General features: G+C 41.8%; 3 protein-coding genes across 14 annotated transcripts in view; all 3 read left to right on the top strand.

Annotated features, from left to right (window-relative positions):
- The first annotated feature begins 3,266 nt into the window (after positions 1–3,266).
- On the top strand, positions 3,267–6,391 carry LOC105448837 (6-phosphogluconate dehydrogenase, decarboxylating). Its single transcript, XM_011687652.1, has 5 exons — positions 3,267–3,593; positions 3,801–4,024; positions 4,099–4,343; positions 4,433–5,058; positions 5,602–6,391. The coding sequence occupies exons 1-5, from the start codon at positions 3,583–3,585 to the stop codon at positions 5,942–5,944; spliced, it is 1,449 nt and encodes a 482-aa protein (XP_011685954.1). The 5' UTR covers positions 3,267–3,582; the 3' UTR covers positions 5,945–6,391.
- Positions 6,392–8,536: 2,145 nt separating this feature from the next.
- Positions 8,537–13,076, top strand: LOC105448836 (RNA-binding protein 45). Of its 2 annotated transcripts, none has more exons than XM_011687651.1 (6): positions 8,537–8,832; positions 9,075–9,189; positions 9,301–10,100; positions 10,209–10,438; positions 10,543–10,685; positions 12,929–13,076. In XM_011687651.1, exons 1-5 carry the CDS (start codon positions 8,637–8,639, stop codon positions 10,654–10,656), a joined length of 1,455 nt encoding a protein of 484 aa, XP_011685953.1. In that variant the 5' UTR covers positions 8,537–8,636; the 3' UTR covers positions 10,657–10,685; positions 12,929–13,076. The 2 variants fall into 2 exon arrangements, with proteins under 2 accessions (XP_011685953.1, XP_011685952.1); XM_011687650.1 differs by lacking the exon at positions 12,929–13,076 and adding an exon at positions 10,959–12,793 and having other exon boundaries at positions 8,538–8,832.
- A 1,179-nt stretch (positions 13,077–14,255) lies between these two features.
- Positions 14,256–26,017, top strand: part of LOC105448834 (period circadian protein) — a 22,303-nt gene continuing 10,541 nt past the window's right edge. For 10 of the 11 annotated variants that reach the window (XM_011687649.1, XM_011687644.1, XM_011687647.1 and 7 more), the window contains exons 1-3: positions 14,256–14,665; positions 19,574–19,657; positions 23,019–23,212. In XM_011687649.1, coding sequence (XP_011685951.1) covers positions 14,580–14,665; positions 19,574–19,657; positions 23,019–23,212 — 364 coding nt within the window. In that variant the 5' untranslated portion in view covers positions 14,256–14,579. The remainder of the gene's footprint in view (positions 14,666–19,573; positions 19,658–23,018; positions 23,213–26,017) is intronic. The other variant, XM_011687641.1, reaches the window with a different exon arrangement.

Below are 26,017 nucleotides of genomic sequence, written 5' to 3'. Positions count from 1 at the left end.
AGTATTAGAAAAAATGATGCTCTGTGCAAACAAAATAAGAACGTTTTATTTTAATATCTTTTTATTTAATTTTAATAAAAATATTCTTGATACAGCGTTATTGTAATATTATGCATATTACGTCTCTGTTATCATATTTTATTTAAATGGAAGTTTTTTTAAATAAAAGTATAAAAGTATATTTTTAAACAAAAGTATACAATATGTAATAATATATAAGAATATTTTGTATGTATGCATAAGTATGAGAGATATGTATTTTTATAAAGAGGAAATTATATATTATTATTCTAACTATATCGAAGAGTACTTAAATTATTATTTTTTTACCTTCTTAATCTTCAGTCAATCACAAGACTTTATGGAATGTTGAATCTTTAGCTTCCTAAGTATAACATTTTTGTTTTTTGAAACAAGAAATTGTCAGATAATCAAGATACATGTCAGATGAGTTGGCTGATTACATAATCAGCTATTCAACGATATTATCCGATACAATTTATTCCAGAAATGAAATTCAAACTCTACTGTGATTAGCTCCATTTTTTCTTACTAATTACAACTAAATTTCTCGTCGCTCCTTTATGGAAGATTTATTCGATAAAAGTGAATCAATCTGTAGAGGCTCTTCCCCTGCATCTACTTTAATCGGCGGTTCTCTTATTTTAATAAGGTTGTTCCACTTTTACCGAATATTATGACAATTAAATACATTTTGGATTAATTTGACTTCGTATTCTTTTCCATCCATCCATCCATTCAACCATCCATAATAAAAAAAGACATGTGCACTACGAAGTTCGTCTTAATCGTATCTTATTGTTATTCTTTTCCGCGATGCTAATTGGCGGTGTTGGTCGATGTTGACGATCGGAGATTTTGTAAAATAAGCCGAATAGGCATAGATTTTTAAATGGACTCAAGTCCGTTTTGTAAAAAATAACCAAAACGCCGCCAGATTTTTTAAAGGGCCCGCTTCGTAAAATAAGCAAAATACGGTCAGATTTTTTAAAAGGACTCGCGCACATCCCAATTTTTTCGCAGCAGCCGTTTCGGAAAAAATAATGCGCTAACTTTGAGAATGCAGACCTCGTAGCCACTCAATCAAAATAAAAATTTCTAAAAAAGAAACTTCCTACCGTCGAAGACTAAATTACCTTCTTATTAATAACTAATTAATAGTGCAAATACCAAGTTTCTTTTCCAGCCGTCTCAGAAAAAACAAAAGAACTAACTTTGATAATGAAATTCTCGTAGACTCATCATGCACAATTGAATGAGACTTGCGTAGAAATAAACTCCTGTTTAGTTGCTAATTAGTCGCAGCTATCCCGATTTTTTCACCGCCGTTTCGAAGAAAACTCATGGGATGCGCTACTTTTGATACTGAAATACTCGCAGCTTCTTCAGCACAATCCGATGAGACGTGCATAAAAATTAATTTCTGTTTAGTAACTAATTAATCGCGCCTATCCCGATTTTTTCACCGCAGCCGTTTCGGAGAAAAATCATGTGATGGGCTACCTTTGATACTGAAATACTCGCAGACTCTTCAGCACAATCCGATGGGACGTGTTTGTATGTGGTTTCGAGAAAACGCGCTGTACGACGGGTAGCGTGCTACCGCACGCTGTACGACGCTGTATGTATGTACATATACATACAGGCGCTCGCCGTACTAATGGCGCGTGCACTTGTGCGGCGCCCGCCGTACTAATGGCGTGTGCATTTGTGCGGCGCGGCAGCGTCACTACAATTATCATTAATTATTTTGCATAGGAAGCCGCTGTGATTGACTGAAGATTAACAAGATAGAATAAATAAAAATTTTAAGTATTCTTTGATATATAATTAGAATAATAAATAAGATTTAATTTCAATTTTACACTGTTAAATCTATATAGTGTCAAACAGAACCTTATTTAAGTTGCCACTGCTCTTACTTAATAAATAGTTCTTTTTTACTTAAACAATGGAGTTAAATTTAAAACAGTTTAAATTTAACCCAAATTTGAGTTAGATTTTATTGTTTTATTTTAAAATAACTATTTATTAATTATAGGAGCAGTGGCGACTAATTAAATAAGGTTTAGTTTTATACTATACATTTAACAGTGTACATTTTACAGTCTTATATTAAAATGACAAAGTCGACCGCGAGCTCCGAAACGTGATCGTTTAAATAGGCGCGAGATATTTAACAATTCTATTATTAATTAATTAGAACGTTGGCGATACCCGAAAAGTGTTCGTTTATATGGGCGCGGAAATTTTATAGTCTTACATTTAATTAACAAAGTCGATTGCGAGCTCCAAAACGTGATCGTTTAAATAGGCGCGAGATATTTAACAATTTTATTATTAATTAATTAGAACGTTGGCGATACCCGGAATGTGATAGTTTAAATGAGCGCGAGATATTTAACAAGTTTATTATTTATTAATTAGAACGTTGGCGATACCCGAAAAGTGTTCATTTATATAGGCGCGGAAATTTTACAGTCTTATATTTAATTAACGATTAGCACGGACACGAACCACGTTTTAATGCTATGATTTGATCGACAATGTTACAAGATAGACGTGGTACGTAGTTCCTTTTTTGAAAACGTGGACATGAGGCGCTAGTGAACGGAGGAGATCGTCGGTCCACCAACAAGCCGGCATGGCCTCTCACGCTTCTCTCTGTCTCAGCCCTCAGGTGATATTCAAGTGCGTTCCATTTTCACGTGCGATGCGCGTGGTGTTTTGTTATCCTTGTTTAACATTCGGTGAACAAAGATAAAATAATACATCATGCGCATGGCATCAAACGATACGCACTTCTCGTGTTCTCTCACAAGTGTAACACCGCGATAATAGAATTAGTTCATATATTTTTCCAATAACTTTTACGATTTCCGAAGGGACTCGCAATACGATTTTCCGAAAGTTTCTCGAAAGTTTTTTTAAGTAAGAGTCCGACTATATTTTCGATATAAAAAAATATAATTTCTAATCGCAGGGCCTTCTCGCTCTCGAGAACGTTGTTTTAAAGGAAACGAATCTTGCCTCTCCTCACATCACATTCGGATTATTTGCTCTAGAAATATACGAAATTCAAATAATTCCCGCAGGATTATTATGGGGAAATTTCCGACGTTTCCGGGAAGGGACACGTGTCGTGTTTATTTAACCAAAAGCCGTTTGTGTCGTTCGGCATCGCCGAAGGAGTTCTTCGGAGGAACTTTCGGCGCGGCCGCGGGATCAGATTAGATAAGTCCCGTGTCGAAGCCGGTCGCGTGGCGGCGTGCGTATTAACGCTGCATCATCGTTATCGTAAATTCCTCTGAAACGGGCGACGTGGTCTCGAGCATCGCGATTGGCTCGCGTTGCGTCGGCTGACCGCTGCAAAGCACGCCGCTTCAACCGTACGTCCTGCACGTCCTTCAACGGACAATCAACGATCTGACTTCTGAGAAGCGGCCGACCACTTGTTTGACTTGCTCCTGTCGCGGCGTTCGTTGCAGTCAAACCTCACGCGTGACAATATCCAGCCTCGATTTTTCGTCGTCTGATCCCGTCTAAGAATCCTCTGCAGATATGAGCACCCCGTGAGTATTTTTCAGCTACATTCTTTTACGTTCATTCAGTTAAAGTTAATTCTAATCAAGAATCCGATGCCATTAAAAAGCCGAGAAAGAAGAGTAGCAAAGACCGAAACGAATTCTATCGTTTTATAAAAGTACATACAAGGTGATTAAGATTTGGTATTTCGTTTTTTTTAAATGGATTTTGCACGATTTTTTTATGTTTTCCAGGGTGGCAGATATCGCCCTCATCGGCCTGGCGGTCATGGGACAGAATTTAATTCTGAACATGAACGATCACGGCTTCGTCGTGTGCGCGTACAATCGCACGGTAGACAAGGTCAAGTCTTTCCTCGAGAACGAAGCTAAGGGCACGAGAGTTATCGGCGCTTACAGCTTGAAGGAGATGGTCAGTACACTGAAGAGCCCAAGGAGAGTGATGTTGCTGGTTAAAGGCAAGCTTCCGTTATCGCAGTTCAAGATCTCTAACTGTAATTATAAATGACACGAGCTCGCTCTGATATAACAGCTGGCGCAGCCGTGGATGCCTTTATCGAACAGTTAGTGCCCCTTCTCTCTGCTGGCGATATCATCATCGACGGCGGCAACTCGGAGTATCAGGACACCGAGAGGCGTACCAAGGATCTGGAGCAGAAGGGAATTCTCTTCGTTGGCAGCGGAGTCAGCGGAGGTGAGGACGGCGCCAGACACGGACCGTCCTTGATGCCCGGTGGCAATCCCAAAGCGTGGCCGCACATCAAGCCTATCTTCCAAGTACGAAAAACCTACCGTTGCTTAACTTATCATTGCTCGAATTTATAACACGCACGGAAGCACGATACAAAATTGTGCTCGTCTTGCAGTCGATATGCGCGAAAGCTGACGGAGAGCCGTGCTGCGACTGGGTGGGCGAGACCGGCGCGGGGCACTTCGTCAAGATGGTGCACAACGGCATCGAGTACGGCGACATGCAGATCATCTGCGAGGCGTACCACCTGATGCGAAGCGGCCTGCAGCTCACGCCGGGGGAGATGGGCGCGGTGTTCGACGAGTGGAATAGGAGCGAGCTGGATTCGTTCCTCATCGAGATCACGCGGGACATCCTCAGGTACAAGGACGGGAAGGGCCATCTGCTCGAGCGCATCAGAGACACCGCCGGCCAGAAGGGCACCGGCAAGTGGACGGCGATCGCCGCGTTAGATTACGGCGTGCCGGTCACGCTCATCGGCGAGTCGGTCTTCTCCAGATGCCTGTCCGCGCTGAAAAACGAACGCGTCGAGGCGAGCGCGGTGCTTTCCGGCCCGGATCCGGTGTACAAGGGCGACAAGGAACAGTTCCTCGAGCACCTGAGAAAGGCCCTGTACGCCGCGAAAATTATCTCGTACGCGCAAGGCTTCATGCTGCTGAGAGAAGCCGCCAAGGTTCACAATTGGAACTTGAACTACGGTGGAATAGCGTTGATGTGGCGTGGTGGATGCATTATTAGAAGGTAGGTATTTGGAAAAATTCATGTGGCTTTCGAATTCATGATTACTTACGTCAATGTCACGTCGGTTCTTTTCAGTAGCGACCTACTTTTCCTTTTAAAACAAATGACAATGAAATACAAGTGTCAAGGCTACAGAATATCTCTCGGGGGCATTTCATATTTAATTTAACAGTAACTGACGAGCTCTCGTTTCTTTCAAACGCTGATTAAATGAGTTACCTTATATAAAATCGAGATATACATAAAATAAGAATCGGGACTACAAGTTGATTGATTGATCTTGCACGTTACTCCAAATAAGAAATACTTTATAATGAATATATTTTATAATTGATATTTTCACTATAATATACTTTTATAATTGATATATTTATTATAATAGATATATTTTATTGAAATGTAACATTCAAATAATCGTGTTGTGTACCTAGAAAAAAAATCATAGACAAGTGTGTCAAGGCATCTCAAAGACATCTCAAGAATCTCTTATCTATTCTTTGGACACTCATATTGTCGGGATATTAATTAAAAATTTCCTTGCAGCGCATTCCTGGGAAACATAAAATCGGCGTACGATAAAAACCCGAAGTTATCCAACTTATTGCTGGACGACTTCTTCGCCAAGGCGATGGACGTGTGCCACCGGAGCGCCAGGACGGTGGTGAGCGCCGCCGTAACGATGGGCATACCGACTCCTGCCCTATCGACGGCTCTGGCGTTCTACGACGGATTCAGAACCGCCCGATTACCGGCGAATCTGCTGCAGGCTCAGCGGGATTACTTCGGCGCTCACACGTACGAGCTGCTCGGCCAGGAAGGGAAGTTCGTTCACACGAATTGGACCGGACACGGCGGGAAAGTATCCGCTTCCACGTATGACGCGTAAATCCATAAAAAATCTCGCGGTATTACATTCGCCTGACAAACACGAACACACAACATAGAGATGCGACAATACAATTGTGATAAAAAATACGATTGATTATGAATGCAATTTAATGCGTTTGATTACGTAGCTGCGACATAACGAAGAAACGACGCGATCTAAGTGATTCATACAATTGACAGAAATCGTGTGTGTGTGTGTATATTTATATTGTTAATGAAAAATATCTGATATTCTCTTTTCAAATATTCTGTCTGTTTCTGGATAAATATATTTTTATAAATATCTATAGATACAAAAAAGCTCGCGGAGGCTAAAAAAAAGAGAAAATTATATTTTTTTATAGATGTTAATTAATGATAAGTATATTTGAAAGTTTATCTGGAGGATTCCTTTCTGAAAGGAATACACATGAATGAGAATAAATAATGAGATGTCTTTCTTTTAGAGGTATTTTTTTCCTCCGCAGAATGCTTTCGCGTCGTCAAACGCGACGTTTATTTCGTGGGGATCACGGCTCTCGTATGCGCGCGACACACTACGTTCCACGCAGGTTACCACGTATATTTTAGGAAACACGACAACGGACTCGGAGAAGTAGGGGAGACGTTACGCAATCCGCATGAGACGTTGCCTGATTGCAAATGTCGACGAGTAGGCGACTCCGTAAACGCTGTCGGCTCCGAAGAATTATGCGTCGCATAATCGAACGGCAAACGGCATTTGTTTGTGGACTCTGATCCCTCTCTTTTTCTAGAGGCGGTAACAAGGCGGAACTGCGAAGAGCGCGAACGCGTCTCTTTCTCTCTCTTTCGTTCGTTCGTTCCAGGGACCGACGCGCGAGAATAACGTAACGGAGATGGGAAATCGGGCGGGAGAGCGGCGTGGAGACGAGACGGGGACGAGCGCGTGCTCGCTCGCTCGCTCGCTCGCTCGCTCGGGGTCGTCCCCGAGTTAGTGAAACGCCGCTTGTACAGCGCCGCGGCGAACATCCTCGTCGTTACATGCACATTTTCTCTTCCTCCGCCTCTCGTCAACAACAACGCTCCTCGCGCACGCGAAAAATATTGGAGCATGACACTTTCAGTCGCAACGCCGCAAACGTTTTCTCTCCTCCCCCCCCCCGCGCGGTTTTACGAAACGCGATGCACGAAGCGGGATGCAGTTTTGCGCAACCCGATTTTTCACGCGCGCTCGCTCTCTGCCGTAACGCGATTTCGCGATTAACGGGGAAATTCATAGCTCTCGGCGGCCGGCTTCGAGACGCGCTTCGAGTCCCTCTTAACTTAAGATTTCTCGACCGTTCGACACATCGCGGCTCCAACCTGACGCGCGATTTAATGATTTATTAATTCGTACCGAGTGTATGCAAAATCATTAACGTGACATTTTTTTTTTCCAGCAAAACCGATTGACCTCGATACTTCCTTTGATGCCGCGCTCTTTTTTTTTTCAGGGAATATTATTAGCCATAATTTTATTTAACACCGGAGGCCGGGCACGTGTGATACGCATAATGCGCGCTTCGATACAATGTTTATGTACAATACGTATCGAAATGCAAATAAAACTCGTAACTCATATTTAAATACACACGCGATCAACATCTCGCGTTTTATAGCACTTAAGCTTTTATTTATATTTCGATTACATAAGCATATGTGTTAACGCGGCAGCGTCAAAAATTAGATCTTGTCCGTTAAATTCCAAAAATACGAGGAACGACGATGGAAATAGTTTCATTCGCTGTTCGCCGCGTAATTCCGCGGAGGAAGCAGAGATATCTCGAGTCTCGCCGACAGTTGCGCATCCCGTTTTTTTTTTCTCTTTGCGACTCGCCGGCGATCGAACGCGATCGAATCCCCGGTGATCTTTCGCGTTGAGGTTCTGGGGTCTTCGGAGAGAGCTCGTCTTTTTTTGTTCTTTTCCTCCCCCCTCTGAGAGGTAACATCGCACGAGACAAACAAAATTCCGAATCGCGCCGGATCGCGTTTAAATGTCAGGCAATGAACGCGCGAGTCCGAGCCAGCTGCACTTTCCTACGATTCTCCTCTCTCTTTCTCCTCCGTAGACATATATCTGTCTCGCTACTCCAGGGAGTAGCTCTGACGTCATGCAGCTCGAAAAGAATATAATCGCTTTTGTTTCTCTTTTTTCTTGTTCTTGTTGATGGACTTATCGAGATAAATACGTCGAGGTTTTACTCCTGTTTGCCAACTAAGTATATAAAAAAAAAAAGAATTAAAATTCAATTCTTTGGAAGCCTACGGTGGACTCCACGGTAATCTTATATTTCTCAAGCGTTCCAGGATTATTACAATCATAATTATAATCAGTGAACTTCTTCTTTCGGAGTCTCCCTATATATACGTACGTTCCTTAATAAAGAGATACTTTTATATATTTAGACGCGCGCGGGATTATTTCTCGCAAATCGCAAAATTCTCGCAAATGCGCGAGGATAAAATTAATCTTGTCCAAAGGATATATATTATATACCGGTCGCGTGAGCGGGCAAGGGACGCGGAGAGAGGGACACCCCTCCGTCGGCGGCGCGGCGCGTCTTCGCGCGCGTCGGCCGATTGCGATGCGGGCAGCGGGATTCGCGAGAGGCCCGTAGACGGGACGGCGAGTAGACACGGGTAGATAGTCCGCGCTCGCGGCAGCGCTCGTGTTGATCGTTTGGAAAAACATGGCCGACCACAGGGAACGGGATTACTACTCGCAGACGGATCTGCGCTCGAAGAACGACGACCCGCCGAACTCGCGGCTCTTCGTCATCTGCCACAAGAGCCTCGAGGAGGATGACCTTAGGAAGGCGTTCGAGAAGTTCGGCAAGATCGAGGACATCTGGGTGGTTAAGGATCGTAACACGGGCGAAAATAAAGGTGATCCCGCGCGCGCTGCCCCGTGCTCCGTACACAAAAGTCAAAATCGATTAAGCTCCGAAGCGATATTCATTGAGAAAAAAAATCACTCTTTCTTTCCCCTTTGACGATAAAAACGCGCGGCATTTCTGTTTCCCGCCGGAGACGGTATTTCTTCCGCGTTGCTGCTCTTCCCGGCGCACTCACGCCAGTCACGCCGGTGTTTAACCTTACTAACCGCTCGTTTGTCCCTTCCCCCCCAGGTGTTACGTACATCAAGTTCTCGAAAACGTCGGAGGCGGCGTTCGCCCTGGAGGAGATGAACGGCAAGATGCTGGGCTCCGTCGGCAGACCTATCAAAGTGATGATCGCCTCGAAGTAAGCACCTCCCGTTTCGCTTTTTCATATGCCCCTTTCGATGCTCCGTGTATATCTGGCTCCTAACCGGCGTGTTCTCGTTTTTTTTTTCCCTCCGACGACTGTTCGCAGTCGGGATCAGGGTTCCGTGCGGGAGACAAACGAGGAGGAGAGGTGGGTTCGCCTGTTCTGCGTGTTACCGAAAACAATGACCGACAGCGAGCTGCAGCAGGAGTTCTCCAAGTTCGGCGCGATCGAGTACGCGACCGTCGTGAAGGATCGCAGCACGAACGAGTCCAAGGGCTTCGGCTACGTCAAGTTCAAGAAGGTGTCGAGCGCGGCGCGGGCGTTCGAGGAGTGCGACAGGAAGTACAAGGCGGTGTTCGCCGAGCCGAAGAAGCCGAAGCCGGAGCACAACGACGCCAAGTACAACAACGGGCTGTCCGGCGCCGCGTACGACGGCACCGGCGGCAGCTACGGCACCTCCTCGAACTTCGGCAAGAGCAGCATCAGCCTGGAGATCGCCACCAACTACTCCAATTCCGAGGGCTACACGCGCCTGCAGGTGATCGCGCATCCGGCCCTGAATCAGGACCAGCTGTGGAAGCTGTTCGACATAGTGCCCGGGATGGACTACTGTCACTTGAAGACCGACGTGAGATACAGGATGCCGCGCGGCCAGGCGGTGGTGGTCTACAACAATCCGAGCGCGGCGGCGTACGCGCGCGAGAAGTTCCACGGCTTCGAGTATCCGCCCGGCCACCGGATGATCGTCAAGCCCGACTTAACGAGCGCACCGCCCAAGAGCGCGTCGAAACCCGGCGGCTCGACCGCCGGCAGCGTCGCCAGCGCGAGGACGGATCTGGCGCATCTGGCGGAGACCATTGCTCAAGCCACGTCGTTGATTCAGGCCGCGGGTCTGACGGCACCGAGTGAGTACACCCGACGACATCTCTCGCCGTGTGTGCGCGCACGACGGCGCCAAATGGAAATGATATACATTGTATACGTCAAGTGATCGTTGCCGTTTCTCACTTCAGGCTTAGACCACATATCCGTCAAGCTACCACCGGTACAACCGATGGCGAGTATAGACGCCGAGGTCGCCAAGAGGTGTTTCATCGTATGCGGTCCACCGGTGCCGCCCATTTACGCTATGAAGGACGCATTCTGTAGGTTCGGGAGTCTCATAGATGTATATATGTTACCCGGCAAGAATTGCGGATACGCGAAATACGCCAGCATCAGCAGCGCGAACGAAGCCATCGAGGTATTGCGCTCGTTCGTTTTTTTTTTTCACCGCGCATATTCCAAGTCATTCGTATTCGCGACACGAATTCAAGGTAATTCTAAATTCAAAATACGCTCTCACAGGTCCTGCACGGTCAAGAGATCTGTGGCTCCCGGCTGAAAGTGCTGGAGGCGGAGGAGCGAAACGTCGGCGAGGATCGACGGAAACGGCTACGAATGGATGAGGACGAGAATTGAACGTGTTTTCTAATAAAAATGCGTATCTCGTAAGTAGTAGACGAGTAGCGTAGTGTTGTTGGCGCGAAGGAAAAGAGAGGCGTTTCTTTGTAATAGTCCGTAGTACACCCCGAGAGACGTTGTTTTACCGACGCTATTCACTCTTCTCTCTTTCTCTCTCTCTCTCTCTCTCTCTCTCTCTCTCTATCTCTCTCTTTCTCTGTCTCTATCTCGCTCTCTACCTCCTCCTCCTCTTCCTCCTCCTCGGGCAGGGGGGGAAAAACGGCAGGAGAAAATGTAATGTTTGCTGTTTATCTTCACAGACTGACTGGTATACACAAGCCGGACGCACGCAACAAAAAAGAGACGAATTTAAAGACTACTACTCACTTGACCACATCCAAGGGCCTGCATCCAGGGAAAACTACTCCGACTACCTACCTATATATATTTAACTGTTCGCTTAACGTTCGCGCAGCTGCAACTCTCTACGTTACTGAAACCTTTAACTGCTACTCTACTACTACTATACTACTACTATTACTTTTTTTTTTTTAATCCTCTTACATGTCCGTTCACACACGATACGTTGCGCGCGCGGACGACCCGTGTTTCTGTTACTTTAAGAGGCCTGTGCGAACGGCCGATAAGCTGTTGAGCGCCTATTAACTGTGTACCTATGTGAAGAGCAGTCCCTTTTCACATTTGGAAATATGCGAACATGTACACCTTCTTCCTTCATTGGACATTGACCACGCACGAAGGAGGTAATAGCGCGCGTACATTTTGACGAGGTGCACAGACCGATTTGTCTCCCAGACTGTTTCTCGCATATATATATATGACTAATACGTTTTTTTTTTGTACCCTTCCCCTGATCTTTTAATCTCTAGCTTTGCACTTCTCCGAAATGTCGACGATTAATGACGACACATTCACGACGCGAACGATGAACCGTTCGAAGTGTTTGCATCTCATATCGTTTTAAATTAAGCGTTGACAACTCTGTGAGAAGTCCATGAGAACAATCATGTCCATGAGAACAATCTCTGACTAACCGTTCGCATAGGCTTTTAGGTGTAAACGCCTTAGGTTTAACAAAGAGAGAGACCTTTTATTTATGATTAAATTTCTGTACTTTTCTTTTATAGTTATATTGCGTGCAGAGAGAAGAAGCAAAATAATTTGTACTTTATACGCCATTGACTTTTACGACGATAAGTTAAAAGTTATTGCGGGCCAAAACGTAATTCCAAAACAAGATATATTATTGAGACATCAATAAAAGTCTTATTTTACGCTACGATGATGACAGAAGACAAAATTGTTATTTGATATCAATGTCATATAATATGTCATGTCGTATATAATTTTGTCATGTTTGACTCATATTTGTATAAAATATTTTAACTTATTGATGCTTGGTAATAAAATTGTAAGACATCTGGTCGAATGGCGCCTTTTGCCGCACGTTACTTATTAAATTTTTAATTAGTAAAAATTTTTTATTAATTAAAGTTTTAATTAATAAAAATTTAACTTGATTTTTAATCAATAAAAATTTAATCTGTAATTTTTGCGTTTCAAAAAAGGTTTCGATACGTATAAAAATACTTTTATTAAGAACAATATATTATGAAAAAAAAATTATCGAGAAAATTCAGTGATATGAGTTTTAATACACAAACAATAAGAAAATTTTTATAAAAGAAAGAATCCGATACTAATGTAAGATAGTGCTCAATATTACGTTAATTTCTGATTTAATATTGAGTATAAATCTTGTTTTGGAAGCAATTAATGTAACGAGTGAAATGTACAGGCATGTAGACTGTCTTTCGTTTAGAAGCACGACAGAGAGGAAAGGGAGCGTAGGTTTAACGACAAAAGAAAGAAACAAGAAAAGACGATATTTCCCGGCAAAAACCGTTTACCCGATATCCATCATTTACGAAATCAGACGACAACCTCGTCACACACCCAGTGATCGACGCACAACATTGAACGTTTTATGATGGACACACATTTTTTTGTACCGCCGTGCGTTAGACTCTTACTGTATTGACCGGATGGTGTCCCAGAGGACTGTAACTGTGACTTGTTTTTCTTTGATGATATCAAATACACATGAAATACGCAATAAACCCCAAAACACTGACTCTTTCACTTGATCTTTTTTTTTCTTTATAGTTTACTGTCGAATCGTTTATTGTATCGATTTTATCTAATTGATACTGTCTTTAAAGCTGACTAATTGAACCGATAATCTGACATGTGTTCTTCTCGTTTTCAGGATACCGCGAGGATTCCACGAAGCACTGTACCTGAAGACTGTGATATTTCTATCTTTCGGTGTAAGATTATTATATTTTTACGAGATTGTATATGGGGAGAAAAGTTTTACAGATTATGTATATTAAATTATACTTTTGCCACAGTTACTGGTTGTATTCACTTAATTTATTTATTTTTCAAGATAAATTCTCGTTTTGAATATATATATGCCTCTATTAAATAAATGGGTGACGACGGGGTTTTTATCGCTTCTCTATATTTAAAAGTCTTGTTATTTTTAAATGGAATTTACTCTTTCTAATAAAAGAATACGAATTCGAGACATAGAGGTTGCAAAAAAAATATAATATATAAATGATGCAAAACATAACAAATTTAATATATTAGAGATTAAAAACGTATTTGATATAATTTAATACGAACAAAACAAATTATATAATAAATGGTTTTCCTTGACATTTTCGCAAAGGAAAAATCCTCGGAAAAATCGATTAGAGAATTAAAAGGGCATTTAGTATGGAGATTTGAAATAATTTTAAATAATTCATCTACATGTCGTTCCTCCGAAAACACATTTTCAAGCGGAAAAGATATCCAAGCTTGGAGCTCGATAGTAAAAGTAAAGATAAAGTCGGATTCGCAGTAGTAAAAGTATAAATACGGATGACTCGCGGTAGTAAATAAGTAGTAATAGCCGCAGGTCAGACATCGATGGGCACACAGTAGTAAGGGCATGGTGCGCCAACCCTCCGCGGTCAGACAGGATTCAGTAGTGAGGTACGCGCAAACACGGACGAGTCGCAGTAGTAGTAGCCGCGGTCAGACATCGATGGCGTACAGTAGTGAGGACACGGCGATGCGCCGACCTCCCGATTTATCTTCTCATGGTTTTTTTTTAATTCTTCCCTTATTAGAAACGATTATCTCAAACGCGTATGCCTAATATTAATAAAAACGCTAGCTTTGTGGATATTCATTCTCAATATTTCAATATTCAATTATATTTTCCCTCCAAATTCCTTCGAGCGATCAAGAATTAAATTAAAAATTGCACCTGGGCGATCGTTCCGTCGCCCAAAAAATTTGAAGATGCCAAGAGTCGGAGGGTCAGCATCACGGTGTATCATCGACGCAACGTGCTGGCCCTATCTCGGTCGTCGCCGATCCGTGGGTAGCGCGCGAATGGAGCGAGGTGGAGATAGGCGAGAAACACTGGCCGCAATAACTTCCTCCGCAATATAGGTTGGCCGCGGCGCGGGGGGACGTGGGCGCGGGTGGTCCGCGCGCTCACGTGTCTCAGAACGTGCGGCCGACTTATCGCAGACGAGGATCGAGTCTAGGCCGGGAGAGCCGTGCCGACGGAGTCAGTCGGTGCGTGGAAACCGGCGAGCGTCATACAAGCACGCCCGCCCCGTCGCGCGCCTCGAGATTCGAAACACCGCCAACGCGCCGCATCTTCCTCCTCCTTCTTTTCCTCCTGCTCCTCTGGTCCCCGTCTCTCACGGTCTTTCCTGTCAGATTCGGGCTCACGAGGGCGAAGGGCGAGATGAGTCGCGAACTTGTCGTGAGTGCGTGTGCGTGGTGAGGGCGATTTTTGACATTCCTTTTTTACACTCGACGGAGAATCGCATTTTGAAAAGAGAAGCAGAATGGAGGAGGTATCCGTGGAGAATGCCAAGGTGTCGGACTCGGGATACTCCAACGTCTGCAGCGACAACAGTCAGTCGCAACGCAGGTGAGCGTATATGATTCGCATTTTTTTTTTGTTTTTTTAATCTCTTTTGCGCGCGCCGAAATTTTTGATCGCTATTTTTGACTGATGGGAGATTCTTCGACAATATATAAACACAGCTATGATATCGTTTTCTCAACTGATATCGTTTTCTCAAAAAAAGTGGCCTTTCAAAACGGAGAAAAATATCAAAATTTCTACAACATTTTATTCGTCTCTACAACGTTTCGTCTCTTTTCTTTAAATTATCAACGTTTTCGTCTTATCGACAGACATAGTCTGACTTTCAGTAATTTCTAATTCAAATAATTTGTAATAAAATTTAAAGAAAATTAAAATAATCATATCCTTTTATGTATGCATACTAATAAAGTAGGCAGTATTTTTTGTCACATAAATTTAAGTGCTTATCGGATCGCTTATGCTTCGATATACACGTATAGATTTATGCGTCAATGTGCCAACAACAATCGGCACCGCTTGCAATGGAATTTTTCTCCGGCTCGTGATCGACATGCATTTCAAAATGCACAATGAGCAATCCGAGCACACCTGGCCTTCGTTTCGAATTTCCGTTTTCGCGCTTTTATCCTTCCTGATGATCGATGCGATCGCGTCGCGGGAGAGACCGTGGTATCGCGCAGTGATGACTGATGAGTAATAAATTTCAAACGCGACCGTCACGCAGGAATTCTTTACGTCGACTGTTTTGATGACCGTGGGACGCAGTCTGCATCGTTCATAAATAATATGCCGTCGGACGAAATCGCTCTCAAGGGAACATATCATTCGAAGATATGTCGTTCGCGACCCATCGTGTCAATTGCGTTTTATATATCCATGTTTCATGTTTCTGTTTTATACTGCGAATTTTTTTATCTCTGTTCCAACCTGTCGATCTTACTTTATTTTTTTATCTATCTTATGAATATGCGTAAGCTATATGTTTGCAATAATATCAGAAATATGCGCCAAAAAAATGATACGTAATACATATGTACAAATTAATTACGCAATAAATACATAATATACACAATATATGCACAAATTACATTTCTTTTTTTTCTCAAGACAATAATTTTCTCGCGTTCGCGATTCGCAAAATTTCAATTATTGCGACAATTACGAAGAGCGTAATCAATGCACGAGGAACATGCGTGGGGCACGTGTTTGGTGGCGCAGCAAGATTATTGATAAGGCCCATTGTTTTGTATTTTTAACCGGTCGGTTTGTTCACCTCTCCCTCGCTTGGCGTTAAAGGGGATTTGAAAATAGCTGGATTAAATATATTCGGCGCAATGCCAAATATAATTTATCCCTCGGGTTAGCGTCGTAACAAACAATCGTAATTACATCCCTTCGAACACAATAACGGTTCGTATTACCATGCTGGTGGACATCTCTCTCTTCTTTCCCTTGGATCAATGGATTAATCTCACGTGGATTGGATAAATTGTTTGGAATCGAGCAGCTCCTCGACGAATTAATTGCCACGTGCTTATATAATCAGAATCAGCGGTTTAACATTGTTCGGCTTCTATACGTGACCTAGCTATATATATATACATATATATGTATATGTTATTCCTAATCATCCGCGTGCTTCTTTAGCGCATAGATCGTTTATCACGTTGAACAGTTAAGCTGGACTTGAAAATTTAAAATAAGGAGACAGAAAAATTTACGTAAATTTTTTCTGTCACTTTTAATACCCTAAGTCTATTTGAAAAATTATATTAATTTAAAAAAAAAGTATACGAAAATGCGCACAGTAAATAAGAATCATCCCCCTTGGGCATTTAAAATATATCACTTTCACCCTCATGTCTCATTTGCTCGATATTATCTTAAACCAATCACAATATATAATAAAATATATTTAATTACTAAATTAATATATTTAATTACAAAATTAATTAATCGCGCATTTACCGAAGTACCCCCCAGGATTCTTGGCATTGACACGCTTACCTCCTCGCCTCGCGTGACGGCGAGAGGCGAACGAATAGAGCAGAATAGCGCGCGAGAGAGACGGAAACTCGTACACGGTACGGTTAAGGCTAACCGGTTTCTCAGGCTCTCGGCTGCGTGTGCGTCCGTACGTGTGTGCCGATTGCATTTCCACGTCCTTTGATAAACGCGACTAGAGAGACGTATGTATACGTTGCGAAATCACCCCTCGCGAAAACAGGTCGAATGAAAAGGAGATGTTGGCCGAAGTAGCGATCACTCGGCCACGTGATCGTAAACGCGGTCGCAAGTGAAACTGATGCAGATTAGAGAGCACGAAACGTTCTCCTCGAATTACGTAGAAATTCTCAAATTGTCCTTTCTCTCATTCGCGGAAAATATTCTCTGGCTCTGCTGAAAATGACTCCACAGAGTTTGCGACACGTAATACCGAAGCATGGAGATTCGCAAAGTATCAGGCGGCCAATTCTTTGTCTCGAGTGTAAATTTAAATTGATATTTAACATTGAAAAATTGTTTACGTTTAAAACGAGGCTAGCGATTTACATCGGATTATTTTAAATCCGTACGTTTTAGAACGTTAAATAAAATTAAAAGAAAGAAAGGAAAGAAATTTTCGTTGCTTAATTTTGCTAAGAAAAAAAATTTCAGGTTGCAACATAAGATCGCGACCACTTTGCATACGTCTTTTTGTTCTGCAAATCTCGGTATTTTACAATTGGGATTATTTTCGAATCGATTTATTTTTAAACGGCCGATCGAAGATGCCGCAAATGGACCATCGGGAAACGCGAGTCGCAGATAACGGGCGAGCACGCGATAATTATATAGAACGAAAATTTAATCACGCGACAGATTCGAGGGCATCATAAATCGATAATTCTGCACCGGGTTGCGTCGTTGCATGCGACGTATACGCGCAAATCCCCGACACGTGCGGGCATTCGTAAACAAATCGGCTTCGTCGATCGTGGCGCGCGCGGGATGCTGTAACGTGACATTTCGCCGGAACGTGTATTTCCGGCGTATATTTGTCTTTCTAGACCGTTTACAAATCTACGATAATTACGCGCTTATTTTCGTTCAGGCACATGCCTCTTATACAATACCGTTATAATACCATTCGCCACTGTTAAAATAAAATTAGCGACAGAATCTGGGGAACCCGCGTTCGCACAGATTGATACGAAGGACATGGTAAGCAAAATATTTACACTTGAAAATAGAGAGACAAGAAGCACTTTATAAAAGAATAATTTTTCAAAGCTAAATAATGAATTTTAATAAAATTTTAACAAAACCGTAAACTATGGATGATGTTATAGATGTTACGTAAATTATACAGTTTCACGAAATTCATGAAACGGGGATGATAGATGTTACGCGAATTATAATTTCACGAGATTCATGAAACGGGATTGTTACCACACATGTCTCGAATCACGGAAGAAAACGTGAAAAATTCCGTATGTATGTTTTACAGGTTTAATACATATCGATCTATACACACGGTGGATTAACTCGTTTTTGCGTAACGCCGTGCAATCGATAGCGCAGTCTACTTACCCTGAAAATGAGAGGGCCATTCTATTTTCTTATCTAAGTTTATCTCTTGGATAAGTCTCGAGCATAATCGGCGAAACGGAATCGATAAGCGTCGTTGTCGTCGTCGTCGTCGTCGTCCTCGCGATAGTCACGGGGCCGCGAACGTGAAGCTGTGCGCCTTCTTATGCAATGATTTTTCCGACCGAACAAATGCGGCCGGTCGGTCGATCGGCGACGGCCGCGGCGAATAATGGGGACAGTGAAAGGTCCGAGGGAGTTCACCACATAGAGATAGATAGAAAGAGAGAGAAAAAGATAGACCGGCCGCGCGTAAGGACCGAACGTCACGTTTGCCGAACATGTGATCGAGGGCCTTTTTTCCATCGGCCGCCGCCGCGGTCGCGAATTCGAGTCGCGTGACCTACTTACATTTGCTTAGTTTATATTACGTTGTATGCCTTTTTAATACGCCAAAATAACGCCCACCAAACTCGCTCGTTCGTCACTCTTGTAATATATTATATAACATATGGCTTATATAGTGATATAATCTGTATACAGTATCTGTAAGATATTCTCTCCTTTTGTTATAAGTTCGTAATTTATATATTTTATACCACGTATAAATACGAGTATAAATATAAGAGTACAAGCGTTAAATTAAATTCGACTTACAATTAGGAAAATAAAAATACTGTAGAAATCGCACCAACTTTTGGGCGCCGTGGATCGCTTAGGCTAAGGCATTCATAACGCCATGACGTCGTTGCATACTTGGTGCCGATCAAGCGATTCGTAAATCGGCGTAAACTAGGCCGCTTTCCCGAGCGCGGCGGCCGAGGCCGTTGCGAGATTACTGTGCCGCGATTTTGCAATCGTCTCGCACGTTGCACGCGCACGTTGCCGCGATCGAGCGCAACGGGAGGAATCCCATCTGTAAGGATTCTTACCCGTCGGTCGCAAGATTGTATAATAATTCGACAGTCCTTTATCGTTAACTGACGTTTTTATTCATATTTCTTCTTATCATTTGCAAATCTCCCGTTCGGAATCATTTAATAATGATGAGGCTGCCAAACATCCGGCCCGATTCGGTAACCGGACGGAGATTCAGTAGTCAGCCGAGTTTTGCGCCGGACATCCCGCGTTTGCCGAAAAGTAGCGTGAAATGGACCGGAACGGATGTATTATACAATAGAGCGATCTGCGAATTGAGCGAAATATATAATTACTGCAAATTGATTTATATTGATATTATAATCCCGAACACTTTCGCTCAATTCGCAGATCGCTCTATTGTATAATACATCCGTTCTCATTTAATGCAAAGAGGAAAAATCTCTTCAGGTGTTGTTCTTAAAAACAAATTCAATTCTGATTTTATTTCTGTTACAGCAGTGGCAGCTCGATCTCGAGGAATAGCAATCGCTCTGAGAGCAGCGGTTATTGCGGTAGATGTCCTTCGACCTTCGGATCCAGGTAACTCCGTCTATCGATTGATCCCGATTATCAAACGACAAAAGACTCTTCGTATTTGTATCTTTTTTTATCTCTATAAAACAAACTACGTAGTTTTCGTAACGCGAGGAAAATGCATCGAAATCGGAGAAAGGTTACAAAAAGAATTAATCCGCCATTAATTTTATATAACGCGCGGAATTGAATGAACGGAGACGTGCAAACGTCTGACGCAGAGGCGTTTAATAACGTGGGGCTATTTAGGGCGCCGCCGCGCGCCGCATACGCGCGGGTTTATCGCTTTGAATAACGATCTCTTAGCAGCTCGGACCAGATTGCGAATAGCTGAATGTATTCCGTAACTGATATGCAGAAGCGACATGTTACCATTGTGAGATTTCTCCGAACTGGATCCGCGAAGGCGAATGGAGAACGAACGTAATCGCGATCGGAAGCGATCTTGAAAGCTTGGGAAAAGATCTTCATGGATTAATAAATTATCTTGGCAAAACCTTGTAGAGGAAATCTTTTTAGAACCGACACATATTTCGTAATAAATCTATTGTTATTTAAAAGCGAAATAATTATTATGTAATCATTTTAAGACGTATAACGTATTTCTGAAAATCAAACCTGTTTGATTAAACCATAAAAGGCGAGATATATCTTTCAAATAGAATTCCTAGTGTCTTCTTCTAGCATGATTATTTCAACTTGCTAGAAGAATGTGCGTTTTCCTATAGTAGTATCCCGTAATTAACGAATCTAATCCTCGCGTCGATTCTGTTTAGCAATAAGGAATGATCTTGTCAGAGGCGCATGATTAAATATTTCACTGTTTGACTCTCCCGGTGGAGATGATCATCCACGTACACATCGTTCTTCCAAGCATCGCCGTCGCGTAACCGCGTTGCGTGCATGTAAATAAAATAGTTAAAGTTGGTTACAAAGTCGGACCAACGCAGCAGCGGCGCGACGCCCCGCTGTAAACACCGACACACGTGTCGCGCCATGTGCCGTCTATAGGTATTCATCAGACAACTCCCGCGTATTGTTGCGTAATAGATAAAGAGAGGCACGGTTATAATAAGTGAATATCGTTCCCGAAATTCACGGTCGATCGGACGAGTAAATTTCCAAAAAAATTTCCACGGCGAGTATGTATATCATAACTGATTGCCGTTACGCAATTCCGCGTGCTTAGCGGATGATATTTGAAGTGAAATTTCGCGATTTCAACGAACCGATTTAAGTTTAATTGTAATCGCCCTTTACATAGATTTTTTTTAATTAAAAATCTCTATGAAAAAAATTTGTATTAATCAATTCCGAGTGTGTAATTAAAATATTTTCGACACGTAAGGTCAAGTTGTTAGAGTAATTGTGTCATATGTTGCCTTAGTGAAGACTTTGGTAGAAAACTATAGGTGGAAAACGTTTCAGGGGAAAACGTACTCAATCAATCGCGCCATTAAAAGCACGTTGCAGTCACGCGTAATTTATACCTCACGTTGCGCGTTTATTTTTGCATGACTTGTGAGAATGAAAAGCGAGTATCGTTTATAGCGACACTTTTAGTAGCTATGACAAATATAGTGGCAATTAATTTTAGCTTAATCGTTCCTAAAATTGATCTACTTAGAGATTGACATAATGTGCCATTCTAAAATTTATACAAATATATTAGCATACTAATATATGTTTTTTTGTTCAAAAATTAAGGAATAAAATAAAATCATATTAATACTTTGTAATGTAATATAAAATACTTATGTATCGTAATTTATACATACATACATACATATATATATATATATATATATATATATATATATATATGTGTGTTTTTTAAATTTTATATTACAAAGTATATTAATATAAATTCACATAATCCTTCGAAATAGAACAGATAATTGGTTTACGGTTAAATTTCAAGACATAGCCGCATTTTCGTTATGCACTTCAGTTACGTTTATCCAACAATCGTAACCATTAGATAACGTCTGAAATAACATCGAAACGCTGTGTTAGATCAAAATAATTCGTTTCTGGACGTGCCCAAAGCGCATCCATTGTACTGAATTACTCGTGCTTCGCATTGTCTAAAATAAGGCGATTTGGTAACCACTGATTGCGTCTGTACGATAAGAAAAGTCCGGGGATTATTACGAGAGCGAGGATATATGTGATCTCGCCGGAGTTATTTTCTAACTTGTTGCTATTTATGCTGTCGGTTGAATTAGACGCCGTTTAAATTAATTTAGTCGAAGTCTGGTCGAAATCGCCCTTTAATGATGTAATCTTTCACTATTTATGTGCATACATGCACAAGAAAAGTGCGCAAAATGTGCGATCAGGAAGACTTCCGGGACGATCGACGGTTAAACGAATGTCGAACTTTCTCTTACTTGCGTAACGCGTGGTAGTCACGTTTTACAGATTTGTTATATCAGGACTCTCTTGAAGAAAGAGCTTTCCGGGAGAAAGTCGTCTATGCATTGACAGATTACAATTGTGCAGCGTGAGAGCGTAAAGCTGTAGTAAATTAAATTTAAAATTATATCGATTTGATGTTACAAAAGGTTTCGTGCGAGATATATAAATAATATTTTATTGTTCTTAATATATCTATAAATATATATATTATATATATAATTATTTACTAATTATATACTATTATTTATCAATGTATATATTATTTTAATATTCTATATATACGTATACGCATTTAAATACGAATCAATTAATTTACTGTAATTATTTATAATTTATGATTGCTCATTCGCGTAATGACGTTATCTTATATGGTGCGATTGCAATACAGAGATAATCAGATTGTATCTAGAATATGTATTTTTCCACAACTTTTCCTAAGGATTCTGGAATCATTGCACGTTTGCACGCTCCTTCAACGGAATATTTCCCCTGACGTTTATTTTTAGATCCGCGTGAGTCGCAAGAAACGCGTTTATATACGATTCTTGCTTATCAGCGTAGTTCCCACGTTGACACTCGTTTGTCACATGGCGTGACACGAGACTATGTATTATCGACTTGCGTTGCATGATTGATTTATCAAGTATTTCGCTATTGCGTCGAGAATGCTGAATAACGCAAACGCAAAGATCTTGCACTTTAACTTGTAAATTATATCTATATATATTTACACGCCACATTTTTATTTAAAATTCAACGGGAGCTGGCATTTTGCTGATTTTTTGCATTTTGGAAAATTTCCGCGAAAGCAATCTGCAAGTCACAATAGATGACAGTTGATAAATCAATCAGATACCTCAATGTCAGAACTTGAAATTAATTCCTAGACTTGGAGGTGAAGGATCGTCGCAACTATCTCACGATTTTACATGCATTATGTGTATAGCAATGAGGCTCTACCGCAGCCGATCAGCAAGAGAAAGGACAAGGAGCACAAGAAGAAGAAGTCGAAAGCGATCGCGACGTTTAACCCCGCCGAGGCGGAAGCCGGCCCGAAGACAGTGGTGAATAAATCGCTGCCGGAAATCACGTCGTATAACGCCGTCGCGCCGGCGAACACCGTACTCGACAAGAAATCAGGTTGGTTACGATCTGCAAAAGGGAACGAGTGCACGTGAATTGCCCACGGCTTTTTTTTTAAATAAAATTCACGCGTAATTCCCGGAGAAATTCTATGAGCGTCCTCGAATTCAGCACGAATCGAGTTAAAGAATTTTCACTGTTAAACGTGTCAACGCAGAAGCGTCGTTTAAATATATCGAGTTTTTCAAGGCTCCTATTGATTCGCTAAAAAAAAACGAGAGGCAATCAAATTTACTATAATAATTATTATTAATAGGAAATAACGCTCATTTAGCTAAAGTCTCGTTTTCCCATGGATAATAAATAAAAATTTGCCGATTTCTTCTCTTTCTTTGTTTAATCATGTACGCCGTTTTTACCTGCGTGGAGTGAATTTAAATATTTTATGTGCCCGTACTAGGCAAGAGAGAAATTTTGTATTGTTTTGTAAAGTCGTGCGCAAAGAAACACCGTTAGATACCAATGGAACGCGAACTGCGGCTTTTAGTCGCAAATTTTATTTACCACTTGTTGACTAAATCTACAGGTGCACTCCGTTTCACGCATAATGCGCATGTATCAATTTATCCTTGTTTAACATTCAGTGAACAACAAAGATAAATGATACATCATGCGCATCGCGCATGAAACGAAACGCACCCTACGTGAAATGTTCTGCGATATCGATATCGCTGCGCCGAGAGCTTATACCGTTCCTCTGTTTGTTTCTCATAAGCTGGTTTCGTGCACTCTTCCCGACCTTCTTCGGGTTTCGCCTTACTATTTTCCCACCTAAGGCTTCAAAACGTTTCCCTCAGTCCGGTTATCCCTTAGTCCGACCGCTGTAATGATTCACCTCGTTGAGCAACTACAGGTTAAGCTCAGCGGAGGCGCTAGTCCGGAAGACAGTCGTTCAGAAATTCCAGATACGCGTAAACGAACAAAGTATACGTGACTGTAGAACTACATTAGGCTCACGTAAAGTTTGCCACGTAAAAGCAAATGGTTTATTACAAGCGGTAAATAAAAATTTCTTTTAATTGCTCAGAGAAAGAAATGTGGCTAAAGGTCCATGGTAGACTCTTCAAGATCGATCATTTAGACGCCGCTGGTAACCGAAAGTCCTCCTTGAGGAAAAGAGGCTACACGTTATGTCACATGTTGATATCACGTTAAATCTTTCACGAGCGCATGCAATACGCGTGTATCTTCCATTATATTGAGAGAGCAACCCCTTCCTCAATTCTTCCCTTCGATATCGCCAGTCAGAGAAAATCGCGTGGGCGAGGTTTATTCGAGTGAGATGTAAAATTTCCATCCAACGTGACACCCACGCTGCGTAGCCCGCCGCAGTTATATCGATCCTTCGTATCACTAACAAGTTTACAATTCGCTAAACGTCACCTGTTGCTCTATTTACATTTCATCGCTCTTATTCTTTCATTTGTTCGGTATATTTACGGTATTCCATTTAATTTTATACCTACTATATTTAAAGTTGCGCGGGATAGAAACGCAAAAATTTTTCAAATGAGCACTACAAGGTGAGGAGATAAATGAAGAGGAGATAAATTACGAGAATTATATTTATGAAAACGTTTAACAGACTCCTTTGAGAAAAATAGATATTTCGTCAGAATTTGAAGATTTCAAGTACAGAGCACACGCGCGATTCTCCTCTCGACAACATAGCTTTTATAATGCTCGTTATATAAACTATTGCGAAACTGTTAGATCAATAAGCGAGCAGCGAAACCGCGACAGACTTAATTATGCTTACAGCGCGGAACTTCTCTTACGGCGCAAATTTCCGATACTTCGCTCGGAAGGTATCGGAATCGCGAAATTTCGAATACGGCGATTTGATCTAGGATCCCCTTGCTCGTTCGTGAATCACATCGTTAGATCTAGTCTATGCAATTGTAGTAATAATCTCTCTCCCTGTTACCACACCGTTACCAAAGAGGCCGTATTTTTAGCGAATTAATGCCAACCCTCGGGCGCGCGTTAATTCGAGATGCGGCAGGGTACGTTACGAAATCACTTTCGTCTTGTGTTCGTCGCTCGCGTTATTCCTTACCTATATTTACGTAAGCGCGTTTACGTCACCGTTTATTTAACCCTTTCACCAACGCGGAATTAAATATCTTAAAAATCGCCGCCCTTTGTTAACGCCAGTCTCACTTTTCAGCGGGTAACAGGATATACCGTGCTGCATACGAGACGGATAAAAAAAAAATGTATATTAATTCCGAAAATAAGAAAGTTATGTAAGAATAATTAAACTTTTACACGTAACAAAGATCCATTATTTTCATTTACTTATACATTTGCGTTTCTTGCCAAGGAGTGAGAATTTAATCGGTAAGAGTATTGACGTTGCTGCCAATAATCTCCATAATACGATTAGTTTCGCTTTCACTTAGATAGCTATCATATCGCACGGATACGCCCGCACGTCTCATGCGCTCGCGAAAAGATCGCAGTGAATGCCTTTCACCGGGAAGCAACGATGTAGCCGCAGGTGGCATATCACCGAGTAATGGCATTGAACCTTCCAGAAAGCGTTACTCTGGTGCCTTGCCAATATGATTTTACGCGAAACACAAGCCACGACGCGGTCGTTTCCGCGTTATTTTGGACTAAGGGAATCCTGATTGCCCTTCCTCACTTTTTCTATTCTCGCTCACGTGGCACGTTGCTATAATTTCGTGATTTCGATATGCAATTCATTTACGTTCATGATATTTGGGGACTCTTAAATTAAATTATTAAATTCAACATTATTTTTTACTTTGTTTATTATCTTAAGGGGTCTCACCA

The sequence above is a fragment of the Wasmannia auropunctata genome, unplaced genomic scaffold (genome assembly GCF_000956235.1).
Source record: "Wasmannia auropunctata unplaced genomic scaffold, wasmannia.A_1.0 LD336078.1, whole genome shotgun sequence".
Lineage (NCBI taxonomy): Eukaryota > Metazoa > Arthropoda > Insecta > Hymenoptera > Formicidae > Wasmannia > Wasmannia auropunctata.
Note: the sequence above shows the minus strand (reverse complement) of the source record. Positions and strands in the feature narration are given on the sequence as shown.